Here is a 24,479-nt window from a genome sequence, read left to right as displayed (position 1 = left end):
TCAAGCCCCCCAAGCAACTACACTACAAGGGACCGCAAAACAGTGGCAAATATTGTGAATTTCACAGGTCTCCGGGCCACAACACCGACGCATGCCATCATTTAAAGGATGCGATCGAGAAGGATGTAAAATCAGGCAGGCTAGCTCACTTGATGAAAAACCCAAGAATAGAAGATGAGCAACCGGAAGGAGCCTCTGCCAGCAAGAAATACAAAAGAATCTGTGTGGCTGAGGGGGGACGACAAGGGCAGACGTCAAAAAAGAGAAGCGCGCAAATCAGCGGAGATTGGCGCGAGCAGCAAGTTATCTTCCCAAGAATCAGGGGAGGCCCTTCAATCAGCAGCCCTCTCGTCATCACCACACACATTGCTCATTACGAAGTGTCAAAGGTCCTGGTGGACACTGGAAGCGAATCTGACATTATGTATGAGCAATGTTTCAGAAAGTTAGACCCGGCAGACCAAGCGCGGCTCGAGATGGTGAACGCACCAATCTGTGGTGTTTCAAATGAAATCATCCATCCCCTAGGTCAAATTCAGTTTGAACTAACTATGGGGGATGATGAGCACAAGCGAGCCGAAGTTGTCAACTTCTTGGTCTTGCCTACCACGTCATGCCACAATATGATCCTGGGTAGGGGAACGATTGCCCAATTTAATGCTATACCGTCGCCAGCGCACGGCGCATTGGGGTTCCCTACACCAACAGGCGTAACATTTGTTTACCGCGATCATTTGTGCGCAGTGACAAGTACGCCGCGGGAAGGGAGAATGAAACTTCCAATGGCGGACAATGCGCCAGAGAAGTGGATTTTAAACCCAAAATTCCCAGAGCAAACGGTCACAATTGGCGCTACCATTTCAGACGAAACGAGATTGAGAATGAAAAGGTTGCTCACAAAATACACGTCGGTCTTCGCGTGGCAACACTCCGATATGACTGGGGTCCCGCGAGACTTGGCGCAACATTCTCTTAAGACTTTCAAGTCGGTGGAGCCAATTGCTCAGAAAAAGAGAATCATGGGGGATGAAAAGGCGAAGGCCATGATTGAGCAAGTTGAGGACCTGTTGCGCGCAAACATCATCCGCCCGATCCGATACCAGACCTGGGTAGCCAATCCTGTGATGGTAAAGAAAAGCAACGGGTCATGGAGGATGTGTATTGACTTCAAGGACCTCAACAAAGCATGTCCGAAAGACTGTTACCCCCTCCCAAACATCGACGCAAAGGTGGACTCCGTGGCGCCATTCAAGCTCAAATGTTTCCTGGATGCCTACAAAGGCTATCACCAGATTCAAATGGCACCACAAGACGAAGACAAGACTGCTTTCAGAACCGACAAGGGTGTTTTTTGTTACACAAAAATGCCCTTTGGTTTAAAGAATGCGGGCGCCACTTATCAGAGACTTATGGATTCGGTTTTCAGTGAACAAATCGGAAGAAATCTAGAGGTCTACGTTGATGATTTGGTGATCAAGAGCAGGGAGGAGAGACAAATGCTCAAAGACATCGAGGAAACTCTTCAGCGCTTAACGGAAGTCAACATGAAGCTCAACCCGAGCAAATGTACTTTCGGCGCGGAAGAGGGGAAATTTCTTGGTGTAATGGTCACTAAGGATGGTTTCAAGGTGAACCCTGAAAAGGTGGAAGCCATCCTTGACATGCCTTCACCATCCACCATGAAAGAGGTTCAGAAGCTGAATGGTAGATTGGTGTCAATCAACAGGTTCCTAGCGAACCACGCCAGCAAATCTACTCCGTTCGTTAACACTTTGAGGAACTGCTTGAAGAAGAGCCAATTCAAGTGGACGGCTGAGGCTGAGCAAGCTTTCAGTGAGATAAAAGAATGTCTCATAAAGCTGCCCGCGCTCACAGCTCCACTTCCTGGCGAAACCCTTACATTGTACTTGTCAGCTGGAGACCGCGCCATCGGCGCAGTATTATTGGTGGATCGCAAGGGGATCCAAACGCCAATATACTATGTGAGTCGGGTGCTGACAGACCCTGAGACGCGCTATTCCATCATGGAAAAGTTAGTTTTGTCACTAACACACGCGTCGCGAAAGCTTCATAGATACTTCAATGGTCATCCTATTGAAGTTCTGACAGGTTACAACATCCAGCAAGTCTTGCGACGCCCCGCGCTCTCCGGAAGGCTGACAAAGTGGGCGCTGGAATTAGGTGAACACACGATCACCTATAAGCCCCGTCCAGCAATAAAGGGTCAAGTTTTAGCGGATTTCATCACGGAAATCCCAGAGGGAAAGATTGAAGAAGCTCAGCGCGAGGTAGACCCTCCGCGAGCAAATGATGAAGAAGATGTTTGGAGGCTATTCACTGATGGAGCCTCCAACAGCAAAGGGTCCGGCGCAGGCCTCAAACTGGTGGACCCTGATAATCATGAATATACTTATGCTATTAGGTTGGACTTCAAGAGTACCAACAATGAGGCTGAGTATGAAGCCCTGCTGGCTGGTCTGCGCATTGCGCGCAAGTTTGGAGTTAAAAGGCTAGAGGCCCATGTTGATTCTTACTTGGTAGCTGCACAGGTCAATGGCCTTTATGATGCCAAGGAGAACACCATGCCTCTCTATCTAGAGCAGGCAAAAAAGCTCGTTGAGCAGTTTGACTTCTTCAAAATCATACACATCTCGCGCAGCGAAAACAAGGCCGCTGACGCGTTGAGTAAGATGGCATCAACTAATTTTGATCACTTTGGCAAAGATGTCAGGGTGGAAGTGATGAGCAACCCGTCAGTGCAAACGCAATCTGTCCTTGTAATTCATACAACCCCTTCATCCTGGATAACTCCAATAATGGAATTCCTGAAGGAGGGGAAGTTACCGGACGATCGCGCACAGGCGAGAAAGATAAGACACAAGGCGCAGAACTATGAACTACTTGATGGTACATTATATCGACGCTCTTATCTTGGACCGCTCATGAAATACCTGGATGCTGAAGAAGCAAGCTATGTGATTAGGGAGATTCACGAAGGAATCGGCGGAATACACGCTGGCTCGCGCATGGTGGTTGCCAAGGCAATGAGCTCAGGCTACTATTGGCCAGGCATGTACTTGGATGCGCTAAAAGAAATCCAAAAATGCAAGGCATGTCAGAGCTACGCGCCAAACACCATGCGGCCAAAGAACAACTTGATTCCAGTGACCTCCGCATGGCCTTTCCACAAATGGGCCATTGATATTGTGGGGCCCCTGCCGCAAGCGCAAGGGCGAGTGAAATTTTTGGTAGTGGCGGTAGACTATTTCACAAAATGGGTTGAGGCCAAGCCACTAGCAAAAATCACATCTGAGGCGATGAAGCAATTTATCTGGAGCCACATCATTTGCCGTTTTGGCCTTCCTATGGAAATTGTGAGCGACAATGGCAAACAATTCACTGACAGGAAGATATCCAGCTGGCTCAAAGAATTGCACATCAACCAAATCTTCACTTCGGTCTACCACCCTCAGGGGAATGGCCAAGTGGAGCGCGCGAATCAAAGTTTGTTAAATGGGCTGAAGAAAAGGTTGGAGGGAGAAACCCATTCTTGGGTCGAAGAGTTACCTAATGTCCTGTGGGCGCACAGGACATTAAGCAAAACTAGCAATGGCGAATCCCCGTTCAGCCTAACCTATGGGACAGAGGCTATGATCCCAGCAGAAATTGGATGCCCATCCCATAGGGTACTCATGATGAGCAAGACTGATAACGAGCGCGAAAGAAGATTGGACCTCAACTTGCTTGAAGGGCGCAGAGAAGCGGCTATCATCAATGAAGCCAAGTACAAGAAAAAGCTGGAAAAATATTATAATCAGCGCGTTAAAGAATGCCACTTCAAGAAAAATGATTTTGTCCTTCGAAACAATGAAGCTAGCCGCGCAATACCCCCAGGAAAAATGTCCCCCATTTGGGAAGGACCTTATCAAATCTCAGAAGAATTGGGGAAAGGCGCGTACACTTTAAAAGATTTGAATGGAAAAAAGATACCACGCGCGTGGAACGCAGCACAGCTTAGAAAATGCTTCATGTAAAAATTCAAATATGTAATCAAGGATTTTAAGCCATCATGAATGATGATTCGCGCTATCTTTCAATATTTGTTCTATTACCTTTGCATACATGTTTCACACTTCCTTTATTAATTTGGAGCAATATGACAACACTATATTGAATTCAAAACAAAATAAAACGAAGTAAAACATACATGCGCGAGCCTTAGCTCAAACGCGTTAACGAGTCTTAACTCTAAAACGTCAGGGCCTTAGCCCAAACCTACGAGCCTTAGCTCAAACACGTTAACGAGTCTTAACTCTAAAAACGTCAGGGCCTTAGCCCAAAACAAAGAGCCTTAGCTCAAAACACTCACAAACATCCATCTTACATCCCGCGCAGCCTGATCATAAGAATCCCTAAACACAACTAAGGCAAAGTACATGCCAAATCATAGTTGTTAAGGTCTCAGGTCGAGGTCGCGCGCGGAATCATAGTGGATATCTGAGTAACACATGCTGACATGTAATGGCTAAAACTCATAATTCCATATAAAAAACGCGCGACAACGACGCGCAAAAAAGGAATAGTGAAAAGTCATCGCGCGTGTCAGCATAAACAAGATACTGCGAAACCACTTACAAAATAGGACTATGGTTAAGTAAATAATTTCCTTACAACCTTGTTCTTATTTTAACGTGCAAGCATATCTTATATCTATACTAGCAAACATGAAGAGATGAATGGAAATGCGCAAGATGTGAAAAAGGGAAAACAAATTTCATTTCATAGCATTGAAATTTACAAGTGTGATGAGTTACAAATTACAAGTATAACAAAAAACAAAAAAAAAATTAGAAAGATGAAGGGCTTCTCAAGTCTCCACGTCGACGTCAGCCACTTCATCACCCTCATCATCTCCCGCAGCATCTGGCGCGGCCCGCTCCTCATCTCCAAACTGACCATAGTCAAGTTCTTCCTCCTCAATGGAGTCTTCTATCACGACGGTGTCAGGAGCAGATTCTTTCGCCGCGCCAGAGCCGCTGGCAGGGGCAACATCCCCCGCGCCACCATCATCGCCACCAGCCCCCTCGCATTCATCGAGCAACTTCTTTAGCGCGCCGAGGTCGGGCTGATCAGCAAGCGCAGCTATCTGCAAATCATTAGAAAAGTATTGAGCACAAAACACTTGGAAAATTAATCAAGAAAAACTCATTAAGGTCAAGGTACCTGCACAAGGATGGGGATGGGAGTATTCATATACTTCTCCCCCACCGCGGCCATATCCGCGCAAGCCGCGTCGCTCTTGTAAGGGTACTCGGATGGGTTCTTCTTCAACATGCCATATTCATAGCCATCCGTAAACCCTTCAGCTCGACCCACCAAGCGCGCGGCAGCATTGCAGTCCATCACAAGGGCCTGAAACTCGCCAGAATATTTCATCGCCAAAGCGCAACGAGTCATGCCCTGTGACACCAGCCATTGGCGATCCTGCGCGAGGCCAGCAACAGACGTCTCGAGGGCAGGAACCTGGGAGTTTAATAACTCAACAGTTTCCTTGGTCTTTTTTAGCTCCTCTTTATCAGACGCTGCTGCCGCCAAAATTTTTACTTTCTCCGCCTGCGCAGCATCAAGTGCTTCCTGGCTAGACGCTGCCGTCGCCAAGGCCTCATCTCTATCAGCCTGCGCGGCCACCAAATACTTCTTCAGGCGCTCAACCTCACTCTCCAGTGATGATTTCTCAGTGATATTCTGGACGATAGCTTGGTCACGCGCCTCCGCCTCCAGTTCCAAGTCACGCACTCTCCGCGCGTACTTGGCAACTTCGGCCTCCGCCACCTGCTGCTTCTCCCGCGCAGCTTGGAGCTCATGCCCGCGCTTAATAAAGGCGGTGTTGGCACTTGCTCGGTTTTCGCTGAGCTCCGCCTGGAGTTTCTCAGCTCGTGCGCGAGCATCAGAAAGGTTCCAGGCAGCCACCTTAGCCTCTTGCTGGGCTTCCACAAGAGCATCGCGTACTTTAATATAATCACGATGAAGCTCTTGGGAGGCAGAAAAGAAAGCCGACCCAGCGAAAATGTGATCGTTGAGCAAGTCAGCGCGGGTGCGCCCCTCCTGATACCTCCTTTCAGTAGGAGGCACGGCATGAGCCCAGAAGTCCTCGCATACACCCATGGATTGGAAAGAACTGTCTTCGTTAATATTCCATCTCGGGCGGTAAACGTGGTCACCTTCCTGCAAAACACAAGAAATGTTCTAAGTCATAAAAACATACTTATATGGAAGTACGCGCAGCGGAGCAACAAATTAAAACATACCTGCGGGGATGAAGCAGAAAAGTCAGCGCCAGCCCCACCAGAAGTATGCGCTGCGAAGTCTAGTGGCATCGCAGGGCTGGCACGGACTCCGAAGGAGTCTTCAGCTTGAGCTCCCTCATCCTCCTCATCTTCTTCAATCGGCCTCTTCTCCTGCGACCTGGAGGGCTCCAAACCAGCCTCGCGGAGAGGGCTGCGCGTAGGAGGAGGCGAGGGAGGTCTCGACGCCGCCAGTTCGGCGCGCAATACGGCTTCCTGCTCCTTTGTAATCCCAATAAGGGGAGACTCAGCACTAGCAGGAGCAGAACCAGCGGCGCCGGCAACGGCGCCAGGAGTTTCACCAGCAGCTTGTACGCCAGCTACAACTCCTATGAACAAATCAACAACAAAAAAGGGTTTATGATTTGACCAAAACAAAAAATTCAGAAGACAATGGTGCAAAACATACCTTCGCGCAATTCTGTTCGCGCGGCGAACATCGCCATAAAGTTCATTCTACCCTTTTCTGAGGGTAGAACAGGGGACTTCGAAGCACCCCCCGGCGCAGCCTCAGCACCTTGTTGCGCCTGCGGCTGATCTGCTACCGTCGCCGGTCCTGCAAACATTCAAATGCGAAAAGATTTAATAATAATTCAATCAGAATCGCCCTCATTGAACCATTATGGGTAAGCAAAGTATACCTTTCGCAGGCGCGACACTGCTTCTCTCTTCAGCCGCGCGAAGGGAGGAGGTCACGCCACCATACCTCAAGTGGACAGGAGGTCTGCCCACTTTCACAGGCAGGGAAGCTAAAGAAACCTTGGTGGTAAACACCTAGGTTTCCTCAGGTCCCTTCGTTTGAGCATGGGGATGAGCGACAGGGGTGTCATCTTTCTTCTGTTTCTTACTGCCCCCTGCGCCAGATTTCCCCTTAGCTTTGCGCTTTAGTAGGGGCGCCTCCTCTTCCTCCTCCTCCTCTTCCGCGAGCTCCAGCTCGTAGTTTTCGAGCGCATCTGCAAATACAAGCAACAGAACTGTTAATAAACTTTGGTATTCTAAAGGAATAAGCATAAGTGCGAAGGCTTACCAGGCGCGTCGCTATCAAAGTCAAATTCCAGATCCACAGGGATGAACATGTCATCGAAGCGATCTGGGAAGCCCACCTCCCCAGCGCCCAGCGGGACGGAGCCACCCTCCACTTGATCGTCGTATGCGGCGTGGAAAAACTCCTTGGTTACTGCGCAAAAACAAGACAAATAATATCAGCAAAGGCAAATTTTATTAGCGCGGAAATAAAGCAATGCGATAACTTACGCAAGCCGTCCACTTGGATGACAGGCTCCGCCGCGCTGTCGGCCCACAGCTTACTCATGCCGACCCCCACCAGCGCCTCCTCGCGAATTTTCTTGGCGGGGGATGGTTCGGCGGTCAGTTTCTTAACCCAGGCGCCGGTTGGGTTCTTAATAACATCCGCATCCGCGGGCGCAGAATCGATCGCGCGCATCGTCATGCGGATGGGGATTACACCAGCCCTGATGTAGAAGAACCTCTCAGACCAGTCATGAAGGCTCTTGAATGACACGGTGCTGCACTTAACCTTCTGACTGCGAGGAATAAAGGAGATCCAAGAATCTTGGATCTTGGGCTTGTAAAAAAATTGAAAGCGCCGAGGGGTGGGCTCCAAGCGCTGTGATTTGCACATGAACTCGAAATGAGTCATGCGCACAAGTCCAAACGGATGTACTTGGGATATATGTATCCCGAAAAACCGTAACACCGCGCCTACAAACCTTGTCATCGGAAGACGAAGGTTGCAGTGGGTGAAAAAATGGGTGTACAGTGAAATATAGCCGGGAGGCGGGTCCGCCGCCGTTTGCCCGGCCACAGGCAACATGCAGCCAAACACAGGGAGAAAACCCTGTGACGAGATGAGGCTGTCGAGATCGGCCTGCCTTAGTTTGCAGGGGATTTCATTCCACCTTTTCGTGGCCTTGGTCCTCACTACTTCCTCCGATGTGGTCTCAACAACCCTCTTCCCCTTGCCATTTTGCTTCAATGTCGACATCACCACAGATTTCACACGACGTCTTCGAGAGGCAATAAAGGTGATTGAGGGGTTAGAGGAGTCTGAGCTATCAGACATACAATAACAACAGCAACAGATAACAGGGTATTTGGAAGCAATAACCAGAAAATCGAAAAGATAGAAGCTTTGGAGTACACAACAATGAAGATGAAGATAAAAATTTTTCCTAAGGGCCTGCTTTTATAGGCCCAGGAGAGAGAAAAGTGGCAACTGATCGGATTTCACGCGCCCCCACTCGAAGGTGTAAGCCAACGAGGGCGCGGCACGTGTCCCTAACACTGTTGAGGGGACATAAAAACGTAACGGAACTGCCACGGAGCAGAGACGCGCCCCCACTCGCAGGTGCAAACCAATGCGAGCGCGACACGTGTTCCAGACAGCTGTGCGAGGGGACATGAAAGGCAACTGTAGCACCTCGAGCACACGAAACGTCTGACACGTTTCCGGCGCACGTCACCACCAACCAACCACGTGTTTGGACCCTTCGTTTCAACCAAATGGATAGAACTTCGCGCAACGATGGAAACAACCAAGAAAACGACAAAACCCCATTAAAAAGACCAAATCAGTAAGTCTAATATCTATCTTACCGCGCTAGCGCGAGATAAGACACACATTAGACTGGGGGGGCTTGAAGAGGTATGTACCCGCCTCAACACCGAGCAAGGCGGGTCAACCCACAAGATAAGACATTATAAAGGCACAAAGCCAAAACCTATGCGCATGGCGCATACAAAACATGCTCAGGCATCATATGCCCAGGCACCACACATGCTCAGGCATCATATGCCCAGGCACACATATGCTCGCGCATCACATATGCGCGCGGCGCATCAGCGCGCGGCGCATATCACATGCTCGTGCATATCACATCTGCGCATGAAACATCTGCGCGTGAGAATAAAGAGAAGACCTCGCGCATCCTCAGGATTGGCGCATATCACACATGCACATAATCGACCTCGTCCTTATCCAAATCAGGATTAGGGCAACCTTGATTGTGCACGTCAGACAACCTTCCAGAAGGTATCTTTTTAAGGAGTAAGAATATGCTGATGTTGACAGCTGCCAAATGAAAGGTCGACAACTCAGCATGACACATGTGCTACCACGTGATTACAACCAACGAGAAAGCGCCAGGTGTCCCAGAGGACACGTGGCGCAGTGCGATTGGAGGAGGCCAACGAGGCTGAGCCCAATCAGTGGAAACCCTAGCACTATAAATACAGCATCAACTCCACTTTGATGAGGACATTCATACTCAATCATTGACAGTTACAGGCAGTGATATCACATTCAATCATATTGAATTACATTCACTCACAGTCAGTTACACACAAACACACAGTCACACAATCATACAGTATTCAGCTATTAAGCAATACTCTCCAGATTCCCTTACTCTCACATTATTATCTTCTCCTACACATACTTATTCTCACGCCGGAGGGTTACCCCAAAGAGGACCCCTCTGTCCCTTTCTGAGGGGTAAGTTAACGGCGTTGTTCATTTTGTAGGTGGAATAACACAGATCCAGAAGAACCATCGGTGAAATAGTACAATCAAAACCCGATGAAAGTAGATCTACTACCAGTGAGTAGATCCACGTTTCTTCAAATAGTAATATATCTACCAACTATTTCAAATGTACCAACAATTCTAGTTCATAGCAACCAACTCATGAAACAAATAAAATCCTCCCCAACTACTATATTTGTACACGCACAAACTCTCATTGAACATGCATTAATTTGTACCTTCACGCATGAATGTGTCATGAAGCATTATTAGTACTGGCATTTTGACACAACCAACTGTGCTAAATTACCAATAATTCATCGTTATCAGCATAGATATTTGTACCTAAAATAATTGATTATTATATCATTTTGTATTTAAGTTTTAACGCGTTGAAGGCTCTTTCTCTTTTGATTCCATAAAGCATGCCATAGTACATTCTATATTTACATGTGGAATCTTAAGCCCAAACCTAACATGTTAAATATGACTACATGAGAGCATTTTCCAGATTTCCTTCAAAACAAACCACAAATGTCAGTGGGGGTCCCACATTTAAAGCCCACCATTGTTCTTGTCTTTGGACTTCACGTTTGAACGAGGGTCACAAACCTTGCCTACGTATAGTGGTTCGGTTTGTCTGGGTTTAAAATCTATGAACTTTGCCATCTAAGTACCGTTGTAAATGCTCTTATTTTTTATTTACACAGTAACACAGTACTACAACAGGCACCCACTAATGAAAAATACATAGATGATAATACACAAATTAAACGTTACAAAAAATAATTTTGAAAACCATGGGTGATCTTCGGCAATCATCGCATATCAGCGTAGTAGCAGGCAAATATATGTTTATATTCATTTACCGATAAGATTATGTTCTAGCCTTTTCATTTACTCGCAAATAAAGAAACTTTAGGACAAATGGTCAGTTGATGATCCGTTACGGCATTTGAAGACAAGTTTTCAAATAATACTTCCTTCAAGTATTATTGTAAGTATTTTTCAGGAAGTATGTATATACACATGCACTCCTAGACCTCTACATTTTTCACATTCCTTGGTTTTGATTCATAGTGATTTCTCAATGATTTGACACTAAAGAGGTTGTCATTGATCCGTCATGGATATCACCTCATTGGTAGCCCATAGCAATATTCGCCGTTAAACATATTGTCCATCATCCATCCATCGATCTTTTGTAAGTTTCTATTGTAATATATATGTTGTTAAAAGTTTTGTGTTGTTTAATGATTTCCAAACATACTAAAACAATAAATATAAGATGTTATTGATCAAGCCTTAAAAGTGATTATTTAAAGATGTTAAAATCATAACGTATATTTATTATCCTCTCTATTCTATGTAGCATAAATTATATAATTAACCACTTATTCTACACGCTAACTACCTTACCATCCCACAAAAGTCGGAATAACATATCAATATATCATACATTATCCATATTTTACAGTTGTTTCAAGTTGATATATTTTGTTTGTTTATTTTCTTAAAAAAAATTGTTTCAGGTTTGATGTGCAATTTTTAGGGAGGCTGGAATTTGAGATTTGGTTAATACTTCTTATAACAATATAACAATAAGTATGTAATGAACATTTATAAAACTCAATTTTTACCCAACCCCTTATTTATATAAATTACAAAAAAAGTTGTAATGGTTTGGATCCACAATGTTAAACGTTAAGAGTTTAGTGTTATCACACATTTTAATATAATAATCATGCAATTACATCTTCTTAAGATATGCAATATATCAATGTTGTAAAAGTAGGTCTACAAGACCGAGTACTCGCTACAAGATATGGTGTCGAGGGGAGTTTCTTTAACTCCGCCTAGTTACTAAAAAATGGTCAAAGGTGGTCAACATTAGCCTGAATCACATCTAGTTGATTAACTTGGGTCTATTTTGACTTAAAAAATACAACATAATTCGTATTTTTATAATATTAAAGAACGAATATCATTATTTTTAATTAATGGTTAACATTTTATAGAATAATTTAGTGTTTAAAAATGTATTTCTCTTATTTATATTGATATTCATTTATTTTGTTATAAATATTAATAAACTTATGATATTTGAAATATATATATTACAAAAAATCTAATTTTCTTTATATTTATCATGTCCGAGTACTCCCTCCAAGAGGGTCGGCCGCCTAGGGACCGCCTAGCGACTTTTGCAACATTGCTATATATATGCTTATTAACAACCATTTCAACTACATATGGAAAACACATCTAACTGATTGGGAAATCGGTATATTTAAACCACTTACGTATTTCATATTTGGAAATCTATTTCCAGATGTTTGTCCCATCAGTTCATTATATTTATTGCACAACTACTAGATACAAGTTTTACATTTTAGTGAATTGTAGGACAACCTACCAACAAATACTTGTTACAAGTCTATTGGTTTCACCAATTCGACCAACCAGTCTCATGTCATGTTTCTTTTTCCTCCATCACAGACACAATCATCAACAAATTAAGGGTTAGTAAAAAGTGAGGTTTTAACAAAAATATCCATCAAATCAAAACAAACAGAATCGTAAAACACCAGCTCAACCCCAAACCGTTATACCCCCTTAGAAGTTAAATGCGTTCCTTTTTCCCATCGTCCCGAGATACACTAAACATCATTGATCGATTCCTTACCCATACAAAAATTACTTTTATCTCTTGCACCAAAATCGGCTAACCGAATATGAGTTGGACCTCCTGAATTATAGTTTGAAAGTGAATTATATGCCAACAGCCAACCCAACAAGAAACATGGGTCGCTAGGGTTGCAACTTCAATGTGTTTAGGTTTTCATTAATTTGGTTAGGATTGTGATTTTAATGTTTTGAAAGGTGTTTTCCTTTTTTTTTCATACACATAATTTCATCAAATAATAATCAGGTTTTTAAGCTTTATCATTAAAGTTATTTTAATGTTTTTTTCTCTCTCTCATTCAACTTTCACTAGATTTTTCAATGTTTTCACTAGTTGTTTCAATGTTACAAGACTTTTTAAAAGATATTATTAAATTTAAATTAAGTAACCTAAAGAAAATATTTAAATCCTATTTACTTTTTCTAATGGGAGAATTCCCAAAATAGTCTTTTAGAAGAGAGAGAAATCCAAAATAGTCCAAAACATGTTTTCTTCTCAAAATAGTCCTTGGAAATCTGTCTTCTACGTGAAATTGGTATTCGTGACGTGAGATTTGGTTGACCAGTCACAGATTGACACGTGTAAAGTTAACGATAAAGTTTCATCCAAGTCTGTCTCGGCCGATATTTTTGTAGCCAAAATCGTCTTATGAAAAACCATTGTTTTGGAATGAAAGTTGTCCGCCACGTGAGGTTTCAAAAAAAGATGATTTTCGCGTTTTTTTGAAATTCATCTTTTTAGACGCATTTCAAATGAATTTCGTCTATTTTTGCATAAAAAGACGTGTTGTTAGAAAAAATAGATTTTGTTACAAAGTATGTTAATTCGATGGTTTTTTTGATGAAATTTATTTGTTTTTGCATAAAAAGAATAGATGTTAGAAAAAGATAAATTTATCCATCCACCACCCACCGCCATCATCAACCACCACCACCCACCGCCCACCGCCATCATCAACCACCACCACACACTGCCATCATCAACCACCACCCACCGCCATCATCAACCACCACCCACCGCCATCATCCAACACCACCACCCACCACATTCTTAATACTTGTCATATTTTTAAAACTTTTATAAAAATCATCTAAGGAGATTAAATTTGTTGGGAAATTATCGTTTTTTTTAACTTTTTTTGAAAATCATTTAACAAGACTAAATACATTGGAAAAGTATCGTTTTTTTTGCAACATTTTTGAAATTTCTCGTAGGAGACGAAATTCACCTGAAATGCGTCGGGCGCGATGAACTTCAAAATACCGCAGAAACCGATGAATTTTGAAACCTCACGTGACGGACAACTTTCATTCCAAAACAATGGTTCTTCAGAAGACGATTTTGGCTACAAAACTATCGGTCGAGACAGATTTGGATGAAACTTTATCATTAACTTTACACGTGTCAATCTGTGACTGGTCAACCAAATCTCACGTCACAAGTACCATTTTCACATAGGAGACAGATTTGCAAGAACTATTTTGGAAAGGGAACATGTTTTGGACTATTTTCGATTTCTCTCTTCTAAAGACTATTTTGGGAATTCTCCATTTCCTAATTATAGTTTTCAACCTGACTTAAAATATATATGAAACTTGGATTTTTGTAATTTTTATTCTTTTGTATTACTACTTTTTATTTTTGGTGACTTAATTTTTAGTATTAAAAAATTAACATTTAAATATTTTAAAAGAATTAAACATTTGTTTTTTTAATAACATTAAAATAGCTAATGAAGTTCGAGTGACTTTAGAGGGGGGAAAAACAGTTTGAGCACCTATTTATTTATTTATTTTATTATTTTTTTTATTATTATTTTTTTTAAGAAAATATTGATCCTTTTATATATAACACAAACCAAACTACATCTGGATAATGGGTAAGCGAGCAACAAGCTGCGCCGCTATCCCCTTTTGAATCGCAAAGCCTATTCTACTAAATATAAATCCTTGGTTCCTCAGGCTCTGCCTATTCTACTAAATCAATGCCTATTTATTAACATTAGAAAACTGTTTTTTCCTATTATGTGAATTTTTTTCAATTATAACCTACATCCTATTCTATGAAATTTTCATAGTTTTCTGGAAAAAAAAGAAAAAGAAAAGAAACGGAAAACCATATCATTTGCCCCATCTTTATCGAAGTGTCAAAACTAACAAATCTAATGCATAGTACAACTTCTACTGCATGGGTTACAATTATTTAGTTGAAATATATGAACCTCCTCTTTAATATCTTGGCATTGATTTCTAGCGAGATTGTCCTACTTAATTACTAAGAACGTGCAAAGCTTGTAATGAATGAATACTGATGTATGTAGCTGATAAGTTATTAGCTTTAATATTCATAAGTTAATGTTCATTCAAGTTGGGAAAAAATAAACATTCATAGATTTTAAATATGCAACGATAAAAAAGCATAGTGATATACATCGTATGGTCGTCAACACAAGCATACATATAGGGTGTAAATGGTGTTCGGTTAGCGGGTTTCGGTTTGATGGGTTGAATTCTTCAACCTAACACAACCCATGTACTTATTCATGATAAATCCTTTTAAAATTGTGCATTTGGTCTACCCATTTAATGTTTATTAGGAAATAGTAATATCTAGTTGTTTGATAACAAAGGTCCGAACGATCCACAGTTTTTAGAATCAATAGGTCTTCAAATCGTTCATTTAAAAAATTTGAAACCCTTCTTACTGGATGATCGTGAGACTTGCCAAAAATCGAAATTCTTGATCAATGGAGGAACAACATCACCATTTTTGTTCAAAAAGATACCAAAGTGGATGATTAACTCATTCCATACTAGAAAAAATAGTTGTAAAATCCTTGTGTTTGTGTATATATATCTCCCTCATTTAGTATTGCAAAAATCTCGACCAGCCACCGATTAATCACCAATCCTCACTTCACTGATTAATTTTGGGCAAATTGACCTATTAATCGGTCAATGGACAAATCCGACCAAAATCAGGATTAATCGGACTTAATTGGCTTTTTCAGGTGAGGTTCAGGCCAAAATCGGCGGTTTCTGGCGATATTCCAACCAAAATCAACGGTTTCCGGCAAAATTCCAACTAACATTAGTGGTTTCCCGGCGAGATTCTAACAAAAATCACTGGTTTCCACCAAGATTCTAGTCAGTTTCTAACCAAAAATGTCTTTTTTTTTTATGTATAAGACTAAAAATTACATATAAAAATGTGTGTGTGTGTGTATATAAAACTGAAATTATATATTAAAGTCCGATCATATTAATCACTAGTACTCATCCCACCGTCTGACTGACGACTAGCGATTTTTACAATACTGCTCTCATTCTTAATTGAAATATTTAATAAATGACAACAATTGTATTAAAAATTTCTAATATAAAAGAATAAATATTAAAATGTATTAGGCATAAACTAAAAAACTAAAAATTAAATTGAAATATCTATATAAATTTTAAGGATTAATATGAAATATTTTATAACTGAAAGTTTATGTTTTTTTAATTTAAATTAATGAATGTTATAGATATGTTTTTTTTAATTAATGAAAGATTTTTTAACGTAATGTTTTTATTTTAGTTTTTTTTTTATGTTTTGTTATATTTATTTAAGTTATGAAATTAATTATTTTTGCGTTTTGTTTAAATATAAATGTACTTTTAACTTGTAAAATGAAATAAAAGAAATTTATCCTCCATGGATGTCCCTACTAATTTACAATAATCTCTATGATTTTTTTAAATATGAGGTGACATTCCTTCATCGGTTGATTTCATTCTTCAATAATCTCCATATCTCCCTATTACCTTAGGGAAGTATTAACACAGGTTACATAAGTTCAATCATTTTGAAAACTAGGGATCATTAAGTCCAAATAAAGTTCTAACACCAAAATATACAGGAAAAAAAAACATTACTACTACACAATGTTAGTATAACCTGAAAATCAAACCAAGCTAGTTTAAGGGAAAACTATTTATGGATTCTAATTCTAATTTTTTTTTCCGGATTAACGATTGATGGTTATCATCGGTTTGTAAACTGGGAATTTTGAATACTTGTCGGGGGGCTTCAATCTCTCAAATAACAAAAACAATTGTCAAACAGTCAAAGGTGATTTGTAGTCGAAGAACAAGGTAATCGTTGTTTTTGGAGTTATTTTTTCATCTGATTCGAACTAGCATACTGTAGTACGATCCTTAAATTTTATTTGATGTAAAAAAATTATGTAATCTGGACATGTTAAAGCAAAATGGTGCACCAATTTATTAATTAACCAATTAATATTATATTACTACTTTAGGTATATACATATATTAGATGTGTCGGGTTGATTGTTAGTATAATTGGTTTAATATTGGTAAATATCATGTTTCACCTATTTCAGTTGGAATTATATATATGAATAAAACTTTGAAGTTCACCATTTACGCAATTTCAGGATCAAACAAGGTATTTTTAGTCCCTGAAAAGATATAGTCTAAGACCCGAATAGAAAACCATAAGGAGAAATACTTCAAAAAGGAACACTCTTATAGAGTGCACACGCTTGGGCGACAAGTCCAAACCACCAAGTAAGAGAATGTACACTTGGATCAATGCAGCTGGTATCAGAACCATTCAGGTCAAGGCACCAACATGGCGAAGCCACTTGTACAAACAGTACACGAGGGACCACTATTGCAGACACGCAAAAAAGACAACAACACTAAGAGGCAGGGGCGGATCCAGTGTTCGGCCAGGGGGAGCGTTTGCACCCAAGTCCATAGTTTCCTTTATAAATTTGTAATATATTAGGTCCAAAGACCCAAGTGACCAATCTAAAAAAAAATTAGTGACCCATTCATAATTTTTTAGTACCCCAAATTTAACTTTCTAAATTTTAAGCCAAAATTTAATTTTGTTATCAACAATAACAATTAAGCCCATATTAGTTAATTGCTCAACCACTTTAATTGAAAATTTGGAATTAGTGGGAAACAGACATATTAGGGTGATGGCGGCTTTATATGTGATATCTCAGGTTAGATTTATTTTGTAAATTGTGATTTCAAATTCTTGATTTTATTCTAATATAAAACAAACATTCATGATTCTGGTTAATCACTTGTTAATTTATTTCATTGGTGGAAACGACTAAAGGACAGTTGCAAGAATATAGAGAAAATGAATTTGATCAACTTTTAGATAAAGTGCATTCATTTTGTGGCAAACAGGTATTCAAATTTTGAACATGACATAAAACTATGTCGATGACACTGGTTATAGACCCAAAAGACAAAGGTACACAATCAACAATCAACATTATTATAATTTTGATTGTTTCAACAGTGTTGTCGATATGGAAATTCAAGAATTTGTGTTCGCTTTAATGAGTTAACACGGATTTACTTCAAAACATGTTGGCTTTCAATACGTATGATTCATTTTCCAAGTTTGATGCATCAAAGTTAATGAGATTGTGTGAGTTTGATCTATGTGATTTTGATAATGGGGACAAAATTGTTCTTGAATCTCAACGCTTGCACATTGATAGTGTGCGAAATGATAAAAGATTTGTTAATCTGAAAGGTATTGAGGATCTTGCTAGAGTTATGGTGGAAACAAGGAAACACATCTCTTTTCATTTCGTTTATCGATTATTAAAGCTAACATTAGTTTTGCCTATTGCAACTGCAATGGTTGAGAGATGTTTTTCGGCAATAAAGATCATAAAGACAAATTTACATAATCGAATTGGTGAAGATTTTTTAAATGTTTGTGTGATTTATAGTATTGAAAAAGAATCATTTTTAAGTGTTACGAATAAAGTTGTAATTGATCGTTTTCAAAAGATGAAATCACGTACATGTCAATTGTAATATGTATTTTGTTTATCTTTAATGGAATTTATTTTTACATTTCTATACGTAGTTTGTTTAATGTAAATTTTTTACTCAATCCGTTTTGGTTTAACCCGACCCATTTTGATTTGAATTGTTTTAGTTTGAATTGACGAGTTCTAGGTTGAACTTTTTTTTGGCATCCACTAGCTAAATCTTCTGGATCCGTTACTGCTAAAAGGTGGGCCTCGCTCGAAACATTCATGATCTCCACTAAGACGGCTATAAAGGAGCAACCCAATTATGCCCTCGACACGTGGACCAATAGCATTCCAATTCCATTCGCTCAATATATTCTTTGTGCTCACACCCCTTATAAACAGAGAGACCTTGATGAAGCCTTTGCTAAGATAATAGCGTCTCTCCCTGCAGATCTCGAAACACTTCCTCATCGGATTCAAGACGTGTTGTGACCGTCCATGTGAAAATACATGCTAGGTCCCGGTTCAAACTAGAGTTTCTTCTATACATAATTAATTTTTAAGCAAAGGGAACACTTTAAGTGATAACAAAGGTAGTTATCTATACTATGTATAATATAGCAAAGATGGACAAATTAAGACACTACCTTTTAAGGGATTTACAAATAATGTTGCACATGGTACAACCTTATAGAGGGACAAAATAGTAATTTTCACATTAAAACAAAACTCAACCGTTTATTTAATATATAGTTACAATATTCACCCATTAATTAATTAAATTTAAAGAATAATTACAACGATAACCCTTAATCTTTTACTTAAATCTTATTTTAATTTTCACTTTTAACCCAAATACCCCCATGATTTTTAAATGTTAATAACTTTTTCATATGCTAATATTTTTTTAAAAATATTATACTATAAAAACGAGCATATTTTTATCTTTAATTTGAGTATGATATTGTTATAATTTTTTTCAGTTAAAAAAAATACATTTTATGTATGTGTGTTTCGGACTGGTTTTGATAATTTTAAATTAAATCGTGAGCCAAACCTTTTGTAACAGTTTGTTTTGTCGTCGAAAACCAAGACAAAACCTTTGAAATTAGAAAACAACTGGCCAAAAGTTAAAGAAAAAAAATCAACCGTCAAATCAAAAGATGAACGGTTTTACGGTTTCAAACTGAACAATAAACACCCATAAACTTATTACGTAGTCTGCGTTTCCCGCTGCATGACGCGGGCACCCGTCTAGTGTAATAATATAGACAACTCTCTCTGTCCAACTATACGTGCTAGTGTTTATACTGTTCTTCACTTGTCAGTTATAAATTATTCACACCTCATATGAATATGTATGGTGCAAATAAGATGTAGAGTGAAATAGTGAGGAGGTATTGTTACAAAACTTTATTAATTTCACAAAAAACATGCACCCAACATTTCATTTTTTCTTTATTTAAAAAAAAAGGTTGTGATCTTCATATACTATCCTTATGGTGATTGTATGGGTCTATACAGCTTGTATATGACCAGTGGCGAAGCTTGGACAAAGATATCGAGGAGGGCGGATGAAAATACTCATTAAAAAAACCGTAAACGGAGGGGGCCGAGATCAAATTTTCGATTGAAAACGGGTAAACTTACACTACGTATAAAAAATGTTTGGACGAAAACGGGTAAATTTACACTACTGCGAAAAAAACGGAGGGGGTCGAGGCCACCCCTGGCCCCAACTATCATTCGCCAATGTATATGACTATACAAGCCGTATAGGCCACACATGACTGATAAGTGTACGGAGGACACATAAAAAAGTAGTTTTTTCAGCCTATATGACCCGTATAGCATTATACAAGTTGTATAGGTATTTAACAACTCAGGTCCTATACTGCCCGTATAGCCCTATATGAGAGTCGTATAGGCGGAAAGTGGTGTGAGAAGATCAATGATGATGTATAAAGATCCTATAGAAAATGTATATTAGATTTAAATAATCTCAACTATCACTTGTTGGTCGTTGCCAATCCCAACTAACGAAATGACTAGTAATAGTTCCACATGTTAACATGTTTGCTCCAACGGTCCACGAGTAACGAAAGCGTAACTTCGTTACTCTCCGGTCACTAGAAAAACGTTTTTGCCGAAAACTCATTTTTCGTCGGAAAATTCAACCTAAACACCATCACCACCACTGACGGTAGTTATAAGATTCTAACGACCTCAATAACTAGATATTTTACTAAAAAAATTGTTCCTAATGTCCGGTTTAAGATTACAAAGAGGTTTGGAACGAAAACGTTGAGTTTGCTGCCAAAAAATGAGTGTTGGAAAACGTTTATCCGACGACCACCACCTAGGGTTTCGGCGACCTTAATAATTGAGATTTTTACTAAAAAAATGTTCCTAAAGGTCCAATCTAAGGTTTAGGACGAAAATATTGAGTTTTCCAGCTAAAAAACTTTTTTTTTGCCGTTGACCGAAGACTAATGGAGTTACGTTTCCGTTAGTTATGAACTGTTGGAAACAAACGTGTTTAAAGGTGAGACTTTTAACAACCATTCAATTAATTGAAAGTGATAACAACTAAATATGAAATATATTCATAAACAAAAACGAAAAAAAAGTATATGTTCAAATATTGGAGTTTTTTTTATCAAAATGGGTGATAGGGAAAAAATATTTATCAATATAGGTGATTTAGAAAGTGTTTACTAATATAAGTTTTTATTTATTTATTTAATTTATTGACTTTAATTGTTTTCAACTTTCCATCATTCAAAATGTCTTCAATTAGTTTAACTCGACCGTTACTACAAAAGATTAAAAGAATCTTATAAATAAATAAATCTAAAACATAAAATTTAATATTATACTTTTTTCAAACTCCAATATTACCGTTACCTTCTTCCATTTCAAATACACAAACCAAACTCTCATTCTATGATCTCAATCCACAATCAAACATGAACGAATCAAACCACTCCGAACCCACCGACGAATCAATCCACCAACTCCGCTTAAAAGCGAACGAATACCTCCTCCGCGAACAATGGGGCCAATCAATCCAAACATACTCCCAACTCATCTCCATTTACCAAACCCATTCCAACCCGAACCACCAAAAACCCCTCATCTTAGCCTACTCAAACCAGGCCGAAGCAAGATCCAAAGCCCGCGATTTCGACGGGGCGATACAGGATTGCGATGAAGCATTGAAGATTGAAAACACCCATTTCAAAACCCTAATGTGTAAAGGTAAGATCTTGATGAGTCTTGATAGGTATAATCAGGCTTTAAACTGTTTCAAGATTGCGAGTGTTGAGAACCCGAGTAATGTGGATACCGAAACCCGAATCGGGTATTTGGAAAAATGTAAAAAGCTTGAGTTTTTATCGAGAACCGGGGGGTTCGATTTGTCGAATTGGGTGTTGAATGGGTTTAAGGGTAAGCTTCCTGAATTAGCAGAGTATGTTAATTGTTTAGAAATCAAGAAATCTGAAATTAGTGGTAGAGGATTGGTTGCTAATAAGAATCTTGAAATGGGTTGTGTGTTGTTGGTCACGAAAGCCGTTGCGACCGAGCGAGGGATATTACCCGACGAAGATTTGGGGGAAAACGGAGAAAATGCCCAAATGGTAATGTGGAAGAATTTTGTGGATAAAGTTGTGGAAACAACTTCAAAATGTAAAAGATTATGTTTTTTGATGTCGATGTTGTCGTTTGGCGAAAACGAGGATTCGCTTGTCATTCCGGATATTAATTTGTTTAAACCGGAAGCCGATCAAGATTTTGGTTTTGGGGTTGAAAAGATTGATTTGAGGGGGATTTTAAACATTTTGGATGTGAATTCGCTTGTCGAAGAAACGTTTTCGAGTCAGTTTTCGGGTAAAAATGGATTTAATTACCATGGGGTTGGATTATGGGTTTTGGCTTCTTTTATAAACCATTCGTGTAACCCGAATGCGAAGAGGTTTCACATTGGTGATCATGTTATTGTTCATGCTAGTAGAGATATTAAAGAAGGTGAGGAGATAACATTGGGTTATTTCGATGTGTTTGCGCCGTTAAAAACCCGAAAAGAAATGGGTAAAAATTGGGGGTTTGATTGTCAGTGTAAAAGGTGTAAGTTTGAGACTGATATTTCGTTAAGACACGAAATGGGTGAGGTCGAAACGAGGTATGAGACGGGGGTGGATGTCGGTGCAATGGTTTATAAGTTGGAGGAAAGTATGAAGACGTGGATGGTTAGGGGTAAAATGAAGGGGTACTTAAGGGCATCATTTTGGAAGGTTTATTCGGAACTTTTTTTATCGGAAAAGTTGATGAGGAAGTGGGGGAGGCGGGTTCCGACGATGGAGGTGGTGGTGGAGAGCGTGGTGGAGGCGGTGGGGGGCGATGAGCGGGTTTTGAGGGTGGTTGTTGAAGGGATGAAGAGGAGTGGTGGTGGTGGTTTGGTGGAGATGGAGAAGGTTATGAGGTTAGGGAGAGGGGTTTATGGGAAGGTAATGAAGAAACAAGCATTGAGAAGTATAATTAGTTGATTGATATGAAGAAAGTTTAATGTGTTTTGTTGGTCTTTTTAGGGTTATTTTCGAGTAAATTCTCTTTGCAAATGTGGGATAAGTTTGTTTTCTAACATGGGCAAGTTTTAGTTTTCTTGAAATTTTAATATGTATGATTCCAAATTAAGTTGGAATGGAAGAAAAGCTATATTTGTTCTCAACAAGAAATGTTCTTTGCAAATTCTTGTGTTGTGCTGAAATTGTTTGATCATTTGTGTTACATAAATTAAAGTATGATAAAGGTTAACAAAAACCAACAAGTTTCATGGACTTATTGAATTATTGTTTATAGCCTATAATACATAGGTTACACTTGTTTACACTTCAGAAAAAAAAATAGAAGAATGGGTACTATTAAGGGTTTTTTTTTTCTTGTTAAATGGAAATGGAATGTTGGTTAAATTGTCATCTTTTATTCTATCCAATTGAGTGAATTGCCTTTAAGAACATAATATCAGTTGTTATATGAAACTACTAAGAAACACATTGTATTTATGAATATAATTCATTCCAAGATGCTCTTTCATTCAGTATATGAATCCTTTCATATGCTGTTAATTATATGTCTAATAGAAAATAAACAGTAACTAAATTTAGCTTGTCTGGAATCAGAAGTTCACAACATCATTCAACATGAGGCAAGAGGCATGACTCATGAGCCATCAAATTGACCCAGTAACCCCTGGCTGATAGACACATTAGCTGATATTATCAAGGGAAACAACAGGCCCATTGCACAATACTTGAGCCCAGTCATTTATTTTGTTCAAATGCTTAATTTTAGTTGATTTTTGGGGATTTTACGTTTGTTAATTTCCAGTTATTAGTTATTCAATAAGTTTTCTTAGTTTTCAAGGGTAAAATTTTTTATATGCTTACACTATATAATTGTGAATATCTGGACTCGGACGGACATGAAACAAGCTACACAAGGTTAGAAACTCATGTGTTACACGAGTTGAATAAATGCAACGTGTGTTTCAAATTGAAATCAATTTTCTTTAATTTTTCAAATTGTAAATTATATATTAAGAATGTTTGAAAAATGAAATAAGAGAAGTGAAAAAGAGTAGGTTGAGGTCACTGATTTGTGACACATGGCATTTGATAGATATTTATATAATCGGTATAGTTATACCAATGAAACTCAGTGTTTTAAAAACCGGTTTAAATCGGCCGGTTGAACCGGTTAAACCGGATTTCACACAGCAGGCTGGTAATTTGAGTCTAGTATTTTTGGCCGGTTTGGTAGAACATCGTACCGGCGGTTTTTGTCTAAAATACCGGTTTTTACCGGCAAACCGATTTTAGAGATTTTGTATATTTGCGTCCCATATTTTTTCAATATTACTTTTAACCCAACAATTGACATTCAAATGTGTAAACTTTATGATGATTTTTTTAAAAATTGAGTGCTTTTGCATTATATTTTTAATATGGATTAACTTTTGGATTATTTTTTATTATGAAATCATTTACTTTTGGGTTATTTTTGCATTGAAGTTACATGTATAGGAAATTATAAGGTAAATTA

The 24,479-nt window shown here is 39.2% G+C and overlaps 1 protein-coding gene across 1 annotated transcript; it reads left to right on the top strand.

Annotated features, from left to right (window-relative positions):
- The first annotated feature begins 21,226 nt into the window (after positions 1–21,226).
- Positions 21,227–22,968, top strand: LOC143611405 (methyltransferase FGSG_00040-like). Its single transcript, XM_077085611.1, has one exon. It carries the CDS (start codon positions 21,347–21,349, stop codon positions 22,922–22,924), a length of 1,578 nt encoding a protein of 525 aa, XP_076941726.1. The 5' UTR covers positions 21,227–21,346; the 3' UTR covers positions 22,925–22,968.
- Positions 22,969–24,479: the final 1,511 nt, after the last annotated feature.

This window comes from Bidens hawaiensis, unplaced genomic scaffold (assembly GCF_021521415.1).
Source record: "Bidens hawaiensis isolate Kalapana, Puna unplaced genomic scaffold, B.hawaiensis_p1.1 tig00031086_1, whole genome shotgun sequence".
NCBI lineage: Eukaryota > Viridiplantae > Streptophyta > Magnoliopsida > Asterales > Asteraceae > Bidens > Bidens hawaiensis.
This window is presented reverse-complemented; position numbering and strand designations above follow the sequence as displayed.

Bases quoted from the DNA above. Each gene is read 5' to 3' on its own strand.
- LOC143611405 (XM_077085611.1), top strand. From the start codon at position 21,347: ATGAACGAATCAAACCACTCCGAACCCACCGACGAATCAATCCACCAA.